The sequence below is a fragment of the Antedon bifida genome, chromosome 10 (genome assembly GCF_963402885.1).
Source record: "Antedon bifida chromosome 10, ecAntBifi1.1, whole genome shotgun sequence".
Lineage (NCBI taxonomy): Eukaryota > Metazoa > Echinodermata > Crinoidea > Comatulida > Antedonidae > Antedon > Antedon bifida.
This window is the reverse complement of record NC_136235.1, coordinates 16,938,304-16,956,991: the sequence shown is the minus strand read 5'-3', so window position 1 is coordinate 16,956,991 and position 18,688 is coordinate 16,938,304. Positions and strand designations below refer to the sequence as shown.

Sequence of the window (18,688 nt, the reverse complement as noted above, 5' to 3'; positions counted from 1 at the left end):
CAACGACTCTTCTCTGTACCTTTCTGAGATTATTCGATTCACCGATTACTGTGGCAACAATTTTCCTGAACTAAACATAAATAAAACGAAAGAAATAAGGATTGATTTCGAAAACATAATTGTTGACCATAAAGTTAAGAAGTTAAATACAAAAGGCTGTACTGCTTGAGGAAACTCGGTTCGTTTGGGGTAAAGCAGGATATTTTTACTATAGAATGTTTATGTTTTACTAATCAGTGATGCTCTATTTGGGGATATTGTATGTTGGGCTGGGAATATCAGTACTGTAAGGGCGTGTAAGGGGGGTTGAGAAGGTGCTGGGTAGAGCGGGGAAAGTAACTGGTTTGTCTATTTTAAAAAATGTTTTAGAAAAACCAAACCTAAAAACACGCAATTTCAAACGTTTCGATTACGTTTAACAAACGTTCTGTTTTTGCTGGGAACAAATGGTAACCTAATAATGTGCTACTGTGTGTTATCGTTAGATAAATTATATTTTTTATTTGTAACTGGAATAAAAACTAATTTCTTTATATACTTTCTGTAGGCCTATCTATAAGTCCGTAAAAATTATTCAATATCCACCTTAGGGAATCCACCTAATATCCATATTAGGGAAGGATACCTACAAAATTATATAGAATTAAAGAGACATAAAATATATTGTATTAACTTGAAAACTGCAATTAATTCTGCAGCGTGCAGGACGTAGTTGTTTTCCCTTTGTTGCTGAAACATAATGCACTAAACAAAAGCAGCAGTATTTAACACATTAGCACGACTAAATTAATAAATTGGACACCCCTATTTTCCCATCTTTTTATAATGGTATAATCCATACAAGTCGAGGTGGCCGAAAACGGCACCTGATCCTGAATAATAGGTAGAAATATTTATTTATTAATAACTTGTAAAATGGGATTTTTAGTCGGCGAGCTAATCACTCGCAAGGTAGCGAGAAGGGAATGTGCGCCCTCTATAGTTCAAATTCTCGTAAACTTTTTACCCGTCTAGGCCAGCAGATCGTAAAATGGCGAACGCACCAGGTTTAGGTTCAACGCATTGTGATTTGTGGCATAACATAGATAAACTCCAAAAAGAAATTATTATCTATGAACGCATACATGTTTTAAGTAACGAAAGCGAAGAACAGATAGCTATTTCAGATAAAGCGGAGTCTCCTTTACGTCAAAGGTATGTACTTAAGTATAGGTCTAGGCCTACTAGCTTGGCCCAGCTAGACTAGGCCTACTACACTACTGCTACACTACTAGCCTAGGGCTAGGCTAGGCCTAGTACTAACTAGTAGTAGGCTAGGCAGAGGCCTACTTGTTTGATCCAAACTGACAGTGGTAATGTGAACGGAATATTATTATTGTAATAGTAGTATCTAGTTGTAATTATCTTTTGTATTAATTTATGTCATTTAATAATAACAATAATAATTAATATTTAATAATAATGAAACTGTTTAATTTTCTTTCTTTTATAAATTTACAATATTGTTTAATTAGGACTGATGTGTTGAGAAAATTAGAAAACAATATAGAAATGATCATTGACAGTTTACGACAAAACAAAGCACCTGCAGTGGCATTTGATAGTAGAACAAGTTGGCAAAATGTAAGGTACTGTAGGCCTAAACTAACATGTCATTCTCTATATTATCTCTTACAGTCTATAGCTAAGCTACAACTTAAAATTCTTATGCTAGTAGTGCTAGTAGGAATACCTGTCTAACAATTATTTATTTATTTATTAGTTTTTCAGCTGATGTTGGACTCAAGTTAGATAAGGACAAAAGTGTTTCTGAACTCAGGTTTGACTCAATCAATTCAACTACAAGATTTGGTAAGGCTCTGTCTACACTATCATACTTTATGTGACAAAAAAATGTCCTCATATATGGATATTATTTTATATTATTACTTCTATATTTGGGCATATCACTACCATATTTGGGCACATCACACTTTTTTTGTCAGATTAGTTTGATAGTGTAGACAGAGCTTAAGATTGAAGCATCAGATAGGAGCTAAGATTATGACATACCATATTGATTACTTGACTGTTAGTATTATAACTACCTTCTGCCGTAAAATACAGTAAAGAATTATGTGTAGAACCATAGAGATATTATTATTATAATATCTCTATGGTAGAACTGGTTTTATTGTGGTGAGATTTAGTTGATTTTGAGTATTTCTTTATTAAGCTCTGATGCTAAGCCTGATGTCTGAATGCTATAAACTAGTCCAAAGCAACACGTTCTCAACTAAACGGTATGTTTTTGGAGATGTTAACCTATTAAGCCTATCCCATAAAGTAGTTTTACTGAAATTGTTTAATAATAACACAGTCTGGGTAAATGCTTCAATGCAATACAACATGTATGTATTGTCAAGAAATATGGAAAAAATACCATTGTCACTGCAATTACTCAAAACGTAGTATCTATTTTCAATCATTATAGTCAACTATCCCCCAATTATCTAAGCTGGTCCAAAATGTTATTAATAGTCAAATGTCATCAAATTATTGAAGCTTGTCCAAAATGTCCGAGGTTTTTCTCAATTTCTAGATTTAAAAAAAGTATTAATGATCATGATGTGTGATTCAATATTTTAATTTGTGTACATCAGAGTCTTGTGCATGTTACCATTATTATCATTTAACTGTATTTATCCTTTGATAGAGACATCTATTACAGAGATCCTCAATTGTTTGGTAGCCAATCAGTGGTAGATGAGCTAGCTGACAACATAGCTTGTATGTTGTCTGTTCCTCGACATCATCTACATTTGGTAATATACAATTTTTATTTACATGAATAATTTTTACTACACTAATTCATAGGCAGATTTTTAAAAATAAAAAAAAAACAATGAAAAAGATAGGACATTACATTAAGTTCAGCACTTTTTTTACCACTTTACAATTCAATTTAAATTTTTTAAATTAATAAATTATCATTCTTATTTTTAGTTGGCAACGTCCAAAGGATTTCTAGCTGGTGATCTTAGCTTTATTGAAATGGATGGTAATTGTGTTGATTGCTCAACCACTACAACAGTGTGTAAATATTCATTTTAAACGAATATACATTATATATATCAATGGCATATAGAGCATTCAAGTTGGTTAGAAAATAAAACAGTTTATTTTTTTTTTTCAGGGTATTTTAGTTCCATCACATGTTGAAGGTCTTACAAGTATCCTTTATTGTTTGTTATCACTGAAAAGTGTCTAGAACTGGCTCCAGAGAGCACAGAAATCTGAAAAATGATGAAGCTGCCAAACTGGTTAAGAGCTCTAAAATCTTATTACTGTATCCAAAACGGGGCTACCAAACTGGCTGCATAGAGAATCCTCAATCTTTCAATTGTTACAATATGATTGGCTGCCAAACTGGCTTACTGAATGCCCTAATCTTTAATATATCACCATCACTGATGTGGATGAGAAATGTTTTCAAATATAAATGACAAGCCAATGTTTCTATTTTTGTTATCACTAAATGTTGCCAAGATATTCGTTCTGAAGCAAAATTTGTTTTAATCGTTGAGAAGGATGCAACATTCCAGAAGTTGTTGGATGATGGTTTACTGAAGAGAATTAAGAACTGTATCATTATTACAGTAAGAATCTTTAATTGTGGTGTCTATGTGGTTTTTACATGTTCATTTTTATGCAGGCATGTTTTAATGTTAACATCAGGCCTGCAACAGCTAGATATTTTAAGCATTATATATTTTTTGACACAGAGCTTTAGAATCAAGTTGGTAATCTGGATATTGTATGTGTATTTTACTTGTATTATGTTCTCCACTAATAGTATATATATATATAGGCCTATATATTTCCATCACTTAAAATGAATGAACACCATTTTGTCACCAGGGTAAAGGTTTCCCAGACATCAACACAAGAATGATGGTGCGTAAATTATGGGATTGCTTTCATATTCCAATCTTTGGTTTAGTCGATGCGGATCCACACGGTGTGTACAAAAATGTCAAATTGATATGCCATATTTCATATTTAAATCTAAAGCTCTGTCTACACTATCAAACTAGTCAAAAAGTGTGATGTGCCCAAATATGGTAGTTATATGACAACATCATGTCCATATATGGCCACATCACATTTTTTTGTCACATACAGTTTGATAGTGTAGACAGAGCTTTAATCTCTATTTACGTGTAGTATGATTTACAAAAGTATTGTATAACTTTACTGGCAACCATTTATTATAATAACGGCAGCAACAAAAAGGATGACAGCAATATAGACAATGATGACTGCATTGTAGATATCTTTAGATAAGCCTACTTTTTATAAAAAAACATTTTTTTTTAATAGAATATTGGGCTAAAATATAAATGACAAAATAAATAGGTAATTAATAGGTAATTATTACTTGACTTTCAGGTATTGAAATACTTTGTGTTTACAAATTTGGATCAAAGGTAGGCTGCTACTGTTTCCCCCTGTAACTTGTATACACTATTACTTCATAGTATTGATCTCTTTTGCAAAACTGCCTTTTTATTTCAGTACAGGCATACTCATTGAATTCTCAAAAACCTGACTGTCCCCTATAACTTTTAAGCTCTGTACACTATCGAATTAGTTTTACAAAAAAAGTGTGATATGCCTAAATATGGTGGTGATATACCCAAATATGGTGATATGACATCCATATGGGCACATTACATTTGTTTGTTACATAAAGTTTGATAGTGTAGACAGAGCTTTACACTTCTTAGTCTTGGTGTCTCTTGCAAGACTGTTTTCTTTTATTACAGTCATACTCGTTTGATTCTCACAACCTGACTGTCCCCAGTATACGATGGTTAGGAGTTCTACCTTCAGACATCAAACACCTTCAAATACGCAAAGAAAGCCTGATACCTCTTACAAAGGCTGATATGGATAAGGCTGGAGAACTTATAAAAAGGCCTTATTACAAACAAATACCAAAGTGGATGAAAGAGGTAAAATTCCCCCAGTTTATACAATTACATTGTAAACAATAATATTTTAGTAACAGTGTTTGGGAATAAAATATCTATATAACACTTATACTAAGTTTTTCGAAATATACATGTTCATTTCTACATAGTTACTGGCATAGTTTAAAGATATATTGTCCCCCTAAAAATATTTTTTTGTTCACATTTATTTTTAATATGCCATTTTATTGTCACATAATAGTTATTCACTTTGACAAAAAACTGGAACGAGAAAAACAAATTATTTACCTGAAAAAATGTAATTTAAAGCAAAAAAGACTTTTAAAAATTGTCTGTCAGACAATGGTTTTTGTCTTTTAAATCTTTAAGAATAATTTATTCCCAATTTATCCATATTTGGATGTGGCGATGTTTACCTGTTATACACTCAATCCTCCCAATACCAGACACCTTTGGACTAGCCTTTTATGTATGGTTTTCTATAACGTCTGGTATTCGGAATGTGTGTTTCTAATGGTAAAGTTATTTTGGGACCTTTTGGACCTTAAGAAAAGGTTTTGGGAGAGTTTTCTGTTTTCAGAGAGTTTGGATATTTGGAGAGTTGATTGTATTTAGTTTAATTCGAAGTTTATTAATACTTTTTTCTTTTTTTTTTTGGTTTGTTTTTTAGATTCAGATTCTACTTACAAGTGGTTATAAAGCCGAAATACAAACACTCACCGCCATCTCAAACAATTTCCTGACTGATGTTTACATTCCAAATAAAATTCAACATGGTGGATGGATATAACTATTTTGGTTTTTCCTATCCAAGACATTAACAGTTGACCAAAAAATAAATTGCAATCCAATTTTAAACATATTTGTTGATTTTGATCAACCTTTGTACAGTAGGAAGTTGTGGTTTGATTAAAAAGAAAGCCTTGAAATAAAGAAAGTGATAATCAATGTTTTTAATAAATGAATATCTTGTTTGTTTTCTGTGTTTTATTTTAACTTTTTAACTGTAACTGTAAAATAATGTTAATCTGTTCATAATAAGGCTCCAGGTTTTGACGATATTAGTACTAATATAGTTAAGCAAACATGTAGCCTTATCTCTCACCCACTTTGCTATATTTTTAACCTGTCTATGTCTAAAGGAGTGTTTCCAAACAAATTAAAACTTGCAAAAGTAACCCCCATCTATAAATCTGGAGTCAAGTCTAATGTTAGCAATTATCGTCCTATCTCCATTCTGTCTATTTTCTCCAAAATGTTTGAACGCATCATTTATGATCGGACATACAAATTTATTTTAAAACACAATATTCTTTCTGACCATCAATATGGCTTTCGAAAAGGATATGATACTTCAATGGCTCTTTTACAACTTACTAATAGTATTGTGGATGCATTTGAAAAAAACCATTTTGCTATTGGAACATTCATTGATCTATCAAAAGCTTTTGATACTATCAATCATAACATTCTCTTATCTAAACTATTCATTTATGGAATTCGTGGACCTGCACATGATCTATTTAAAAGTTATCTGTCAAATAGATTTCAATGTACTAAATATAGCAATGTTACCTCTCATTTTACACCAATATCATGTGGAGTCCCCCAAGGTTCACTGCTTGGCCCACTTTTATTTTCTTTATATATAAATGACATTTGTTCATCCTCCAAATTATTTTCTTTCTGCCTCTATGCTGATGATACTACCCTCCTTTATACCAATCCAAATATTCAGTCACTTTTTGCGGTTGTCAACCAGGAACTGACTAAAGTGTGTGAATATTTCCGAGCAAACAAACTTTCCGTTAACGTTAAGAAATGCTGTTCTATTTTGTTTCGAAACACTCGCAAACCTGTAAATCTTGATGATAGACATATTAAAATTAATGAACATATTGTTCCACTTGTTGAAAATACGAAATTTCTTGGTGTTACCATTGATTCAGGTCTCACTTGGAAGCAACATATTAAAGAAATTGAAAATAAAATATCCAAAAATATTGGTATCATTTTTAGACTGTCTTCTTTTCTTCCCAAAAACATTCTTCATACCTTGTATTGTACTCTTATTTTACCATATTTAAACTATTGCAATGTGGTTTGGTGCAACACGTATGAGTCCAACATTAGCAGATTATTTATCAAACAGAAGAAAGTAGTTCGAATAATATCAGGTGCACCACCACTAGCTCACTCAGATCCCTTATTTTCCTCCCTAAACCTTTTAAAGTTGAAAGACCTAAACTATCATCAACAGTGTACTTTTCTCTACTCATCGATTAACTCCTTAAACCCACCTCAATTTACAAATTTATTCCAACCAAACGCATCTTTTCACAGTTATAGAACTCGAACTGTACAGGATATGCATATCCCTCTTCATAAAAAAACATCATTTCAATATAACATAAGATTTAGTGGACCTAAATTATGGAACAAACTACCTTCAAATATTAAAGATGCTGTATCTAAGAAAAGCTTTTCATTTAAACTTAAAAGATATTTCACATCCAAGTATTAATTTTTATTATATTACATTTTATGATAATAATTATTTTGATGAGTAACAAGAAGACGAATCAATTCTTAATTTATACCTAAATTATTTTTTTAGTTATTTTTCTTATTTAGTTTAACCCATGTAATGTTAATTTATTTATTTTCCGTGTTGTTTAAATCTTGTCTTTGTTTGGGCATGTCTGCCACAAGCTTTTTGCTTTTTTGAACATGCCTTCTTCATTCATATTACCTTTCTTTACACAATTTTGTATACTGTTTATTTGAAGAAAATAAATGTTACTTTGAATTGAATTGAATTGAATTTCTTTTCAATCTGCTCTTTTTCATTTAATATAAATGCGATTAATGCGTTCCATAAAAGCAATCGTTTTGAATCAAGAGCACGAGCGCGATCGACTCGGGGAGTTATCGCGAAACGAAAGACCTAGGCCCAGAATATTCTTTGCCTACCATGCAGAATGTAATTACCACCTGAGTGAGTTCTTTAATATGAATCTTTTAAAAACTTTCTTCATAATTAATTCATAAACCACTATCTCTGTTTAAGATACGAATAGGCCTAACACTTTATTGATATTAGTGTCTCGTGACTGTGTTCACAACGAACAGTAAGAGCGAAACGACCAGGCTTATTAACACCGAACGGTGACAACCAGTATTAAAGCATATAGAAGCTTAAATTGTTTAGGCCTAGCCTAGAGCCTAGAGGGAGAAAGATTATCAAAATGTTGATGCGTTTTAATTCTCTATAACAGCATAGGTAAACTATGTTAAAACATGACTAATGACATACAAATTAACCTAATTATACGATAATAGGGCCAAAGAAAGTAACAAAAAGGGATTTAGAAGATGGAGCGATTATATGCCAAATACAAATTATATGGAAGGCCATATGTGCCAAAGGTGTTTTGGCATTTTGAATAACCAACCCAGGAGTGTTAATTGGGCTGTATAATTAATACATTACATTACAGATTTTTGGTGTAAGTTATTTATTGATTCTTTTTCTAACTGTGTTTCAGTTTAAAATGTATGAAATTATTTGGTTAACATTTGTTGCTGTGTTATGGGGTGGAACAAATCCATTTATCAAGAAAGGAGGTGCTGGAATTGAAAAGATATCTGAACAAACCGCTGTACGACAATTCTTTGCCGAATTGAAATTTCTGTTCCTTAATTGGAAGGTGAGATACATTTGCTATTTTTGTTATCGATATTAAATAAACAATAATTAGATTTCAGCTTTATTTCAACAAGGATTTTCTTTAGAGAAAGGCATGCAAACCGTTGATCAAAATAATATTATTTACTAACAATTGCTGTAACTGCTAATTAGAAAAATTTTCACACAATAAACCACAAATATGTCAAACCATATCAGCTTTCAAATTATGAAAGCAAACGAAAAATAGGGCTTCACCCAAACAAATTCAAAATTGTTTAATTTGTGATTCTAATTTTAGTTGGTACAGTAATGCTGAATGACATAATATCCAAACCAGACTTCACCTAATTTACATAATATGCAAATTAGCAGTTTTGTTTTTTTTCTGTAAGAAATAATATCTTATAGTATACATTGTTTCATAACAAACAGTATAGCCAAATAGAGTAGAATAAAAAAAGGAAACAAACTCAATCTTGCAATTTATTTGACAGGAAGGTATAATTCTGCTTAGCTCTTTATTTGTTTACACATTCAATATTCAACCCTTTTACACTGGAATCATGCATTGATAGATATTTTCTTCTTTTTTTTTCAGTATTTAGTTCCATTCCTGCTTAACCAATCTGGATCGATTTTGTACTATCTGACTTTAGCAACAATGGGTTAGTTATTATTTTATACAGTAGTACCCTTATTATGGGAAACAAAGTGTCACCTTAATAGAAGTTGTTGCCCCTTGTTTGTTTCATGGTAAAGTTTGTTGATATAAAGTTTGCGGTACACCACATATAAACTCAACAGTTGTTTTCAGAACTAATATATGTTGTGTACTGCAAACTCTATATCAACATTTGATTTCGCCATGCAAACCTTCCAACAATATGGTAAAGTTTCTCGTTAATGGAGGTATCAGCCTAATAGAGGTGTTCTATATATATTATTCTTATAATAATGATAAGTGTTGACATACCTACTGCTCAGTTTATTTTACATGCTTAATTGTTTTTTTATATGGGCTGTTTTATATAAAATAACATTTGTGTTTAGCTCAGTTTTTTTATAAAAGCTTATTTGATTTGTATATTTGTTTTTCATTTTAGATCTGTCAATAGCAGTACCCATTACAAACTCTTTGACATTTATGTTCACTCTAATATCAGGAAAACTGCTTGGGGAAAATGTTGGCGGTAAAGGTTAGTTTGGTTTTATTAAAAAAAAAACAGGCCTGCTATCCTCATGACTATTTTCAGAAAGTAACATGTAATATTCGTAATATCATCATTGTTTAGTGTAACATTATTTTTTACAGAAACATATATCGGAATGTTGTTGGTTTTATCGGGCGTTGCTTTGTGTATGTCGGATAGAACATGAACTTTTACAGTACTGTGTTCAGCCTGTATTAACAAAAAGTGGTAATGTTAAGCGAGGTGATTAGAACCAGACACTTTTCTTCTTTTGGTTGATACAAACCATAAATACACGCTCAGTTGACGACATTTTGTCACGAATATCGGATAGGCCTACAGTTAAACAAAAAATGAAAAGAATGCCATTTAATTTAAATGATCCAACAAAATAGAAATGATATACGACAGTATATTTATTCTCCAGTATTTATAATCATACACACTTTATTATAAAGATAATGTGATTTTACAATGTAAAAGTGATTTAAGTATCTATGAATTTAAAAAAACACAGTTTATTATTTTGTCTACAGAAAGTATTGTATACTACTGTTAGAAGTATTTACCTATAACCTACAGTATACAAACCAGAAAGCAATGGGCAGAAGTACTAGAACATTATAATTTAGTGTCAGCCATAGATAAGTCAGTGTTTGGCCTAATGAGTATGTAAGCAATATTCATGAAAAACTATACAATTAATTAATTAACAGATTTAATTAACGTTTGTCCAGTGCAGAGTTGGTCTTATAAATATAGACATTTCACCACAAACGTTTTTGATGGCCGCCTAGCAATAGGCCCAATAGAAACCAATGTTATATTGTACAAAATCGTTGATAAATTTAGGTTAATACAATAATAGCCGTAAAGAGTGATAATTTAATTTAAATAATATATGTTATTTGTACCATAGACATATGTATTGAACAAATCTTATGAATAGTTAGACATTTTCAGCCATAGACATGTTATAATATGTATTGAACAAATCTTATGAATAGTTAGAAATTTTTGCGCCACAAAATTTCTTCTGAAATGCTTCTCTGAAATCTGCAAGCCGAAACCAATAAATGATCGGATTAACAAGACAATTAATCATCATTAAGAACTGGAAACAGTAATTCCGAATCCATATGTCTGCACGTAAGCTGCATTGTTTAATAAAATGAGTAACTATTGATCCATTAACGGCAGCCGGTCCTATAGTTACTACGAATGCTCCCACAATAACAATAAATGTTATTATCATCTTTTTCGATTCTTCAACTCTTTGAGTGGATAACGGAATGTCTTGTCTCTGAGTGTTTATATTTTTATAAATAGTTATATATAAAATTGTATTTAGAATGACGTAGACGCCTAATAAAGTTGAATATAACCATTCAAACTTTCCGCTTAAGTTAAAAAGTAATACAATACCTATTTGACGGATTACTATAGTGAAGATAGAGATTGTACATCTTTTTGGTGTTACAATTTCATGGTACTTCAAAGGCGCCCATACCAATGCAATATACCGGTCAACGGCAATACAGACAATACAGCTAGCCGATATTAAAAATAAACTGGTACTGGCCAATAAAATCGGTAAAATATAATTTACATTCCGTCGGATAGCTTCGAAAGTTAATATAATACACACCGAACTTAATCCATCAGCTACTGCAAGGAAACTGACGAAGAAGTTATGTTTCTTGCGAAGTTTTTTAGCGGCTATGATGAGAAACACCACCAAAATGTTTCCCAGGATTGACAAAGCACAACAAAAGTTTAAAACTGGTATTGCGTAAACAAAGAATGTTTCTGTTTGGTGTATTTCACTTATGCTTTCTATGTATTGTAAGCAGTCCAATACTCTCTCCAAACTTTTTTGCATTGGGCCCGATGTAAAATTATGCGAATCGAAATTCGGTTTTCCTGTATTACTGCGTTTGTATATGTCTGTTACAACACCGAATTCCATGTTTCTCTTGAAGAAGCAAGTCAAAATACTGTTCTATTACAGTTAGATATAAATATATAAAATAAAATCATTCCTCTCTTTCAAATACAAAATTTCAAATAAAAATTTACCTAAAAATACAATATTTAGAATTTCAGTATTCACGCAAAATAATAGCTTTTGATGAATTTCAAGTTGCAACGAAATACAAGTTGGATATTTCCGGTTGTTAATGTCAAGTAACCGGACAGAAGATGTATTCCTCGTACTTATCCTGTCACTTCGTAACCATATTAGGATATACATAATAATTATTAAAATAATCCATCATCTCTGAGGTCGATGAAACTAGGCAGCAATTATAATATGTGTTATATCAAACACATTAATAACTAAATTGATCGATAATAATGAAAACGAGTTGATAATTATTCCGAAAACTGTCAACAAAATTATGGGTTATATTAAAATATAGTAATTACATAGTTATTAATGGGCATGGTCTTTTAAGAAATGCAATTAAAGAAAATTGTTTACACGCAGTAAGTGAACAAACACGTGCTGTTTTTGAGAAGTTGGTATTGGTATTCCTGCTAATAACGGCGCCTATTTTACAGTTTCAATGCTTTTGTATAGTGTTTTAGTAGGCCTAAACTCTATAATGGCCCTCTCTTCAATACAAACACATTAACAGTGTGTCGATCATAAGATAGTGCAAACAAGATAGTTTAACAATGTATTTCCTATTTAGGACAGTGGGTTTAATAATATAAAAATAATGAATGTTTATGAGTGTAATGGTACAAATAATGGCATGAGGTGAATGATGAAACGTTATATTTCAACGAGACAAATGACAAATGGAATATTGATCACTAATTAGTTTTAACCAACTTTCATTAAAATCTTTTTGGAATATTGTTTGCAATTTTTTTCTAAGTCTAAAGTTACACATTTATTTAGGTTTGATTGACTGGGTTTTAATCTGTAACTGGAATTTAGATGTCACTGTCGATTGTTGAATTGATGCATAATCGATACAAGTAATATTGGTTGTTGAGGTTGGTTATCTACAGTAGATTGGTTGCTTGGTTGCTTGGTATCTTGTTCTTCTTGTACTTTGTATAGTGTTATTGAAATGTATTTGACCAAATAAATGATAACAGTGATACATTGTTGCTGAACTTTCTTCTTCTTGTGGACTTGTGAAATGGTTAGTGGCGTGTGTGATGATGTTTACAATTGTGCTAGTTTGACATTAAATCCAATTGGAAAAGTATAGTAACTATATGTTATAGTATATAACTATATGTTATTTTCACAAATTTCGTTCCAAAAAGTATCTTGAGGAGTGAAGTTGGTTTAGCGAATTATCTTTCAGATCAAATTGGTCTAGTTTTTATATTCTTTTGATAATGTCTTTAAACTATGGAAGCCGTTAACTTGACTATGAAAAATGAAAGTTCCATATATTCTTGGACTGAAACTTCCATCTATTCTTGGACTGAAACTATTGACTATAATGTGGCAATCCACCCGTTTTTATTTTACTTGGAAAAATCGACTGTTGTGTTGTGTGTGCTGTCTTTTATTGCAAACGTCTTTGTTGTGGGTTTAGTGGTAGTCTCCAAAAGACTTCACAGAAAGAGATACATATTTGTTAGCTTGTTAGCATTGTCTGACGCTGCATCATCCGTTTACGGATTCTTAACGTTTAAAATGTATGAATTTGTAACTACCAGTAATATTTTATTAGGAAGCGGATATTCACTGAATTTAATATCAGTTTGTTTTATAGCATGTATCGCAGTGGATTGTTATATAGCACTTGTAGGAGCACCACTTAAATACCATATTATTGTTACTACTAAAAGATGTGTACTCGTTGCTATCACTGTGATAGTAACCCAGTTGGCACTAGGTTTTGGCATAGTATATATAGACTGTTTCATTTGCTGGACGATAACTCTAGGGGTGTATATTTTGTTTAATACGATTTTGTACATAGTCATCTATGTACGAATAAAACATCAACGTATGAACATCCGTATGTCGTCAAATAGCATTAAAAGTCACAAAATGTTAATAACATTCTGCATTGTAACTGGGATATTGATTGTAACATGGGTTCCTGTCATTGTGTATACAATATTAATTGAATACTATGTTATTTACAATACTATATTTATAGGAATCGGAAATGTTCTTATTATTCTTAACTTACTTCTGAATCCAATTATTAACTTGTTTAGAATGAAAAATTAGAAAATGGTCGATTTCACGTCTTATGCTCTGTCTACACTCTTAGAAAAGTGTGATGTTCTCAAATATGGTAGTTATATACCCAAATATGGTGGTATGACATCAGAGGTTTAAGACTTAAGATTGGAAACAATATATTAAATAATGCTAATTCATTGTGCGCATAGAGGAACATTAGGTATGCTTCCTCTTTCGATTCCTTGAAAAAATTTTGTTATATCCCAACCGACAGTTATAATTATTAGTACTATTTAAAATAACTTCGAGTTGTAATTATAATGAGGTTTTTTTTGTAGGCATACAGGAACATTAGCTATGCTTCCTCGTTCGATTTCTGGACAAACTTTTGGCAAATTCCAATCGTACAAACAGTTATAATTAATTGTAATATAATGAGGTTTTGTTTATTTTGTCAAGATAGGAATCAGAATAAAGATTGATAGGAGTTTGAACAATGATGCAAATTGCTTAATTTTGAATTAATTAACATGTGACATATGTCTGATATGAACTATTAAAGGTTCGCTCTCAATTAAAATTTAATAATAAAGTCAAATTTTTAGAATGATTAACCAACCATTAATATTAGAGTAAACTTGTAATAAGAATGTTAAACCTGTCATTCATACATCGAACTTACTCGACGGGAAACATTAAAGTCTTGTAATTACTCCTATTTTCCTTGGTTGAAGATGAGTTGGTCCTGTATTGAAGATGAGGATATTGTATTTGCGATTCAATTTTGTGTTTACTAAAGTAATGGCAGTAGAGATAAATTAGAGGAGTTTGTTTAGGAATACTGATGTAAATTGATATCTATCAAACGATGAATTGGCGTTAAGTTAACCAATGTCAGTATGTGACAGCGGAGACGTTTTTTTTTTTCATTTTTCATTCGTGTCTGTACACCTGTTGCGTCACCCGTTGCGTCACCTGTTGCGTCAACCGTTGCGTCACCTGTTGCGTCACCTGTTGCGTCACCTGTTGCGTCATCAGTGACTAAACGATGGAAGAAAACACTGAGAACTTTAATACCAGTTATATAGATGGAAATACAAGTGATGTACCGGCATTAGATACTAAACCATATTATTTATTCTATATACAGCAATGTATTAATGTATAATGTGTACTGTCATTTCTGGGAAATATCTCGGTTGTAGTTTTGTTAGCTGCTGCAAAAAGGCTTCACAAAAATCACAACATATTTGTGAGTTGTCTAGCGTTTTTCGACGCCTTGAATTCTATGTACATTTTGTGGGTGAACGAATTTAGTTTGACTGTCTACAGTGCATGGTTTCTTCGAGTTGGATTTTCCTCAACTTTAATATCAGTTTGTTTTATCGCAATAATCGCCATTGATCATTACATAGCACTTGTAGGAGCACCACTTAAATATCATATTATTGTTACTACTAAAAGATGTGTGTTCATTGTTGTTCTTGTCGTAACATCTCAGATTGCCTTCTATTATTTCGTAGAGAGTATAGCCTGTACAACTTGCTTTGTTTTTATGGTACTTGTTTAAATATTTCTCAACACATTACTGTATGTAATCATTTATGTTCGTATTCTGTTTCAACGAAGACGTCTGCGCATGTCACAAAATGCCGCCAAGAATAACAAGATGCTGACGACATTTACAATCATCACAGGTGTACTGATTTTAACATGGGGACCAGCTTATATCAATTTAAGTCTAATTGGAAAGAAACATCCTTTGCCACATAGGAACTTGTTAATCATTTATTTCTTGCAAATAAGTAACTCGATTGCGAATCCAATTATTTATTTATTTATTTAGACTTGATGAATTTAGAAAAGCTATAACAGAAATTACAAAGTGTACCGTATTCAGCTAATTTATATGAAATAAGAAGCAATTTTTATCATAGAAATATAGGATAATAATTTATATTGTTCAATCAACTGACGTCTTGATCAAGAACAATGTAATTGTGTATTGTTCTTATTGGTCTCGGCGTCATTTGATTGGATATTATTTTAGGTTTCTAATTTATTTTGTTTTCTGTAGGAAAATGTATATTTATCTATTTATCCAATCTGCAGACAGTACTGTTTCGATACTTTTATTAGATCTCGTCAGTGCAGCTCAGGTTTTTCAAATAAATAGTAATTGCCTAATATAATATAAACACTCATTTGTATATGTATCGTCCTACCTAGTATAATAACTTTATAACTATTATCATTTGTTAAAGGTTGGTATAGATATTGAGGTAATTATAAAGTCAATTGTAAGTGAAATGTAAGAAAATAGAAATTAAAGACTCGATGGAAACTAATATCCTAAATACGTGACTGCAGTACATAGCACTTGGATAACTTTCTGCTATCGTAATACGATTCCGAACAGAAATATTAGACGCAGATTCCAATGATTTGTCGCTCTGAATTAAAATTTAATAACGTGTAGTCAAATTTTTCAAATTGGTTGCTCAACCGTTAATAATAAATGCAACATGTAATAAAAATGTTAAACCAATAATATCTAAAAATCGTTAATATCGATAGCGTGTGAAAAGACGAACGAACTTGCTCGATGTGGAGAAACGTAGATCTTTTTATTGTTTGTGTTCTACAATACTTTACATTTTTCTCTTGAGCCTCTATTATTGTTAAAGATGAGAAAATGTTTGTTTTGGCAACCCAACAATAACAGTAGAGAAGTATTTGATTTGATAGAAACACTGAAATTACTTTATATTAAGCAAGCGTGTTGAAATTAATTGACAAGTCTAACCAATGTTATGCGACAGAGACAGGTTTCACTTTGATTATAAGGCAACATAACAGTGCTGATATATAATACTATGTATTTATAAAGGTACACAAAATTGTTAAACGAACAGATGCACGGAAATTGAAGACGTAAATAGAGACAACATCAAAGCCTCAACCTGGAGCCACGTGTCCTGTATGAAGTAGGACTTTTAAGGCCGAAATTGGACGAATAATTCCCATCAACAACACTTAGAACATAGACCATCATCATCGAAACAACAATTAGCAGAACAAGAAGAACATAAGAAGAAGATAATTATGTTATGTGTACACTTGATGCAATAAAGTATCGTCATTAGTGATTGACTAAACTATGGAAGAAAATAAACTGGAAGACACAATTGAGAATATTACTATCAGCTTTGTGGATGAAAATCTCAACTCTACCAATGATACACTGAATAATATACCATATATATTCTATTTACAAATATTAATTAAAGTTTTATGTATGCTTTCATTTCTGTCAAATATCTCGGTTGTAATTTTAGTAGCTGCTACAAAAAGGCTTCACAAAAAGCACAACATATTTTTAGGATCCTTGGCAGCTGCTGATGCAATACATTCCGTGTATACTTGGTGGGTTAATGAATTTAACGTTTATGTTAATATAAACTTGTATAATTTATGGATTATTCGAGTTGGATATTCCTCATCTTTAACGTCGATTTGCTTCATCGCATTAATCGCTATTGATCGTTATATAGCACTTGTAGGAGCACCACTTAAATATCATATTATTGTTACTACTAAAAGATGTGTACTCCTAGTTCTCACTGTGATAGTAACTCAGGTTGCTATCTGTTTTTTCTCGGAGAGAATGCAATGTTTTACCTGCTTTGTTTTTGTGATAACTAGTTATGTTGTACTCAACACATTCCTCTATATAGTTATATACGTTCGTATTCAGTTGCAAAGAAGAAAATTACGTATGTCAACAAATAAGGCAAAAGGTAACAAAATGTTAAAGACATTTATCATTATCACTTTGGTACTGATTTTAACATGGGGATCGTCATCTATCTATTTAGTTCTAACTGAACTGTTTGAAGAAGATACCTTGTTAAGAACGAGTGTAGTAAATGTTTTGATAATTTTTAATTCTCTTGCTAATCCAATTATTTATGTTTTTAGAATGGATGATGTTAGAAAAGCTATAACCGAATTTATTAAGTGTAGACCTAATTAATTTCCAGCTATACAATAAACCCAAATTATTTTAACTTAAATTAAGAGGACCAATAGTAGTAGTTTAGCTGTAGCTTAACATTACGCTTAACATTCTCGATTGTTAAAGTTTGTTTACCTAGGATAAATAATTTCTCTGGTGAAATGTTTAGTTACATATCAGATTGTAGTGACAGTCAACTTATGACGTGTCAACTAAACGCTATGTAATTGGTTTGTTTAAAGTTGAAGTCATTGCAACAATATTTGAATATCACAGTTTCTCAATTCCAATGACGTCAACCTGAGATATCTCAATATAACACTAACAATGAAACATTCAACATTAAGTTGTTTTTTTCTAGTGGAAAATTGTCAATTATTGTTAAATCTTTATGTGTAAAACATGGAAATAGAAACACATTCATGAGCCGGAACTCAAGACATTAGTGTCTGTTTCATCCAAAAACAAGTACTATACACTTTTTTTTACAACGACCTTGCCGTTAAATGGAATTAAAATCATCAATACCACGTGATATGAAAATCAACCAATCAAAATGCAAGGATAATTGTAATGAAAACCTATTATAGAGAAGGAAAACATTAAATGAGAAAGACACACAACACGTAGGAGCTGATGTGAGCA

The 18,688-nt window shown here is 31.4% G+C and overlaps 2 protein-coding genes across 4 annotated transcripts; both read left to right on the top strand.

Moving 5' to 3' along the window:
* Positions 1–1,029: 1,029 nt before the first annotated feature.
* LOC144853776 (meiotic recombination protein SPO11-like) lies at positions 1,030–5,804 on the top strand. 2 transcript variants are annotated; one of them, XM_078711600.1, is made up of 12 exons: positions 1,030–1,194; positions 1,515–1,628; positions 1,763–1,851; positions 2,216–2,282; positions 2,711–2,804; positions 2,986–3,072; positions 3,176–3,212; positions 3,529–3,638; positions 3,901–4,000; positions 4,432–4,469; positions 4,809–4,997; positions 5,647–5,804. In XM_078711600.1, the coding sequence occupies exons 1-12, from the start codon at positions 1,031–1,033 to the stop codon at positions 5,764–5,766; spliced, it is 1,209 nt and encodes a 402-aa protein (XP_078567726.1). In that variant the 5' UTR covers position 1,030; the 3' UTR covers positions 5,767–5,804. The 2 variants fall into 2 exon arrangements, with proteins under 2 accessions (XP_078567726.1, XP_078567725.1); XM_078711599.1 differs by having other exon boundaries at positions 2,696–2,804.
* Positions 5,805–7,875: 2,071 nt separating this feature from the next.
* LOC144853572 (transmembrane protein 234-like) lies at positions 7,876–12,976 on the top strand. Of its 2 annotated transcripts, XR_013614390.1 has the most exons (6): positions 7,876–7,974; positions 8,525–8,686; positions 9,266–9,332; positions 9,771–9,863; positions 9,980–10,760; positions 10,811–12,976. XR_013614390.1 is itself a non-coding variant. In XM_078711280.1 (5 exons), exons 2-5 carry the CDS (start codon positions 8,531–8,533, stop codon positions 10,042–10,044), a joined length of 381 nt encoding a protein of 126 aa, XP_078567406.1. In that variant the 5' UTR covers positions 7,876–7,974; positions 8,525–8,530; the 3' UTR covers positions 10,045–12,976. The 2 variants fall into 2 exon arrangements, 1 of the variants encoding a protein (XP_078567406.1); XM_078711280.1 differs by having other exon boundaries at positions 9,980–12,976.
* Positions 12,977–18,688: the final 5,712 nt, after the last annotated feature.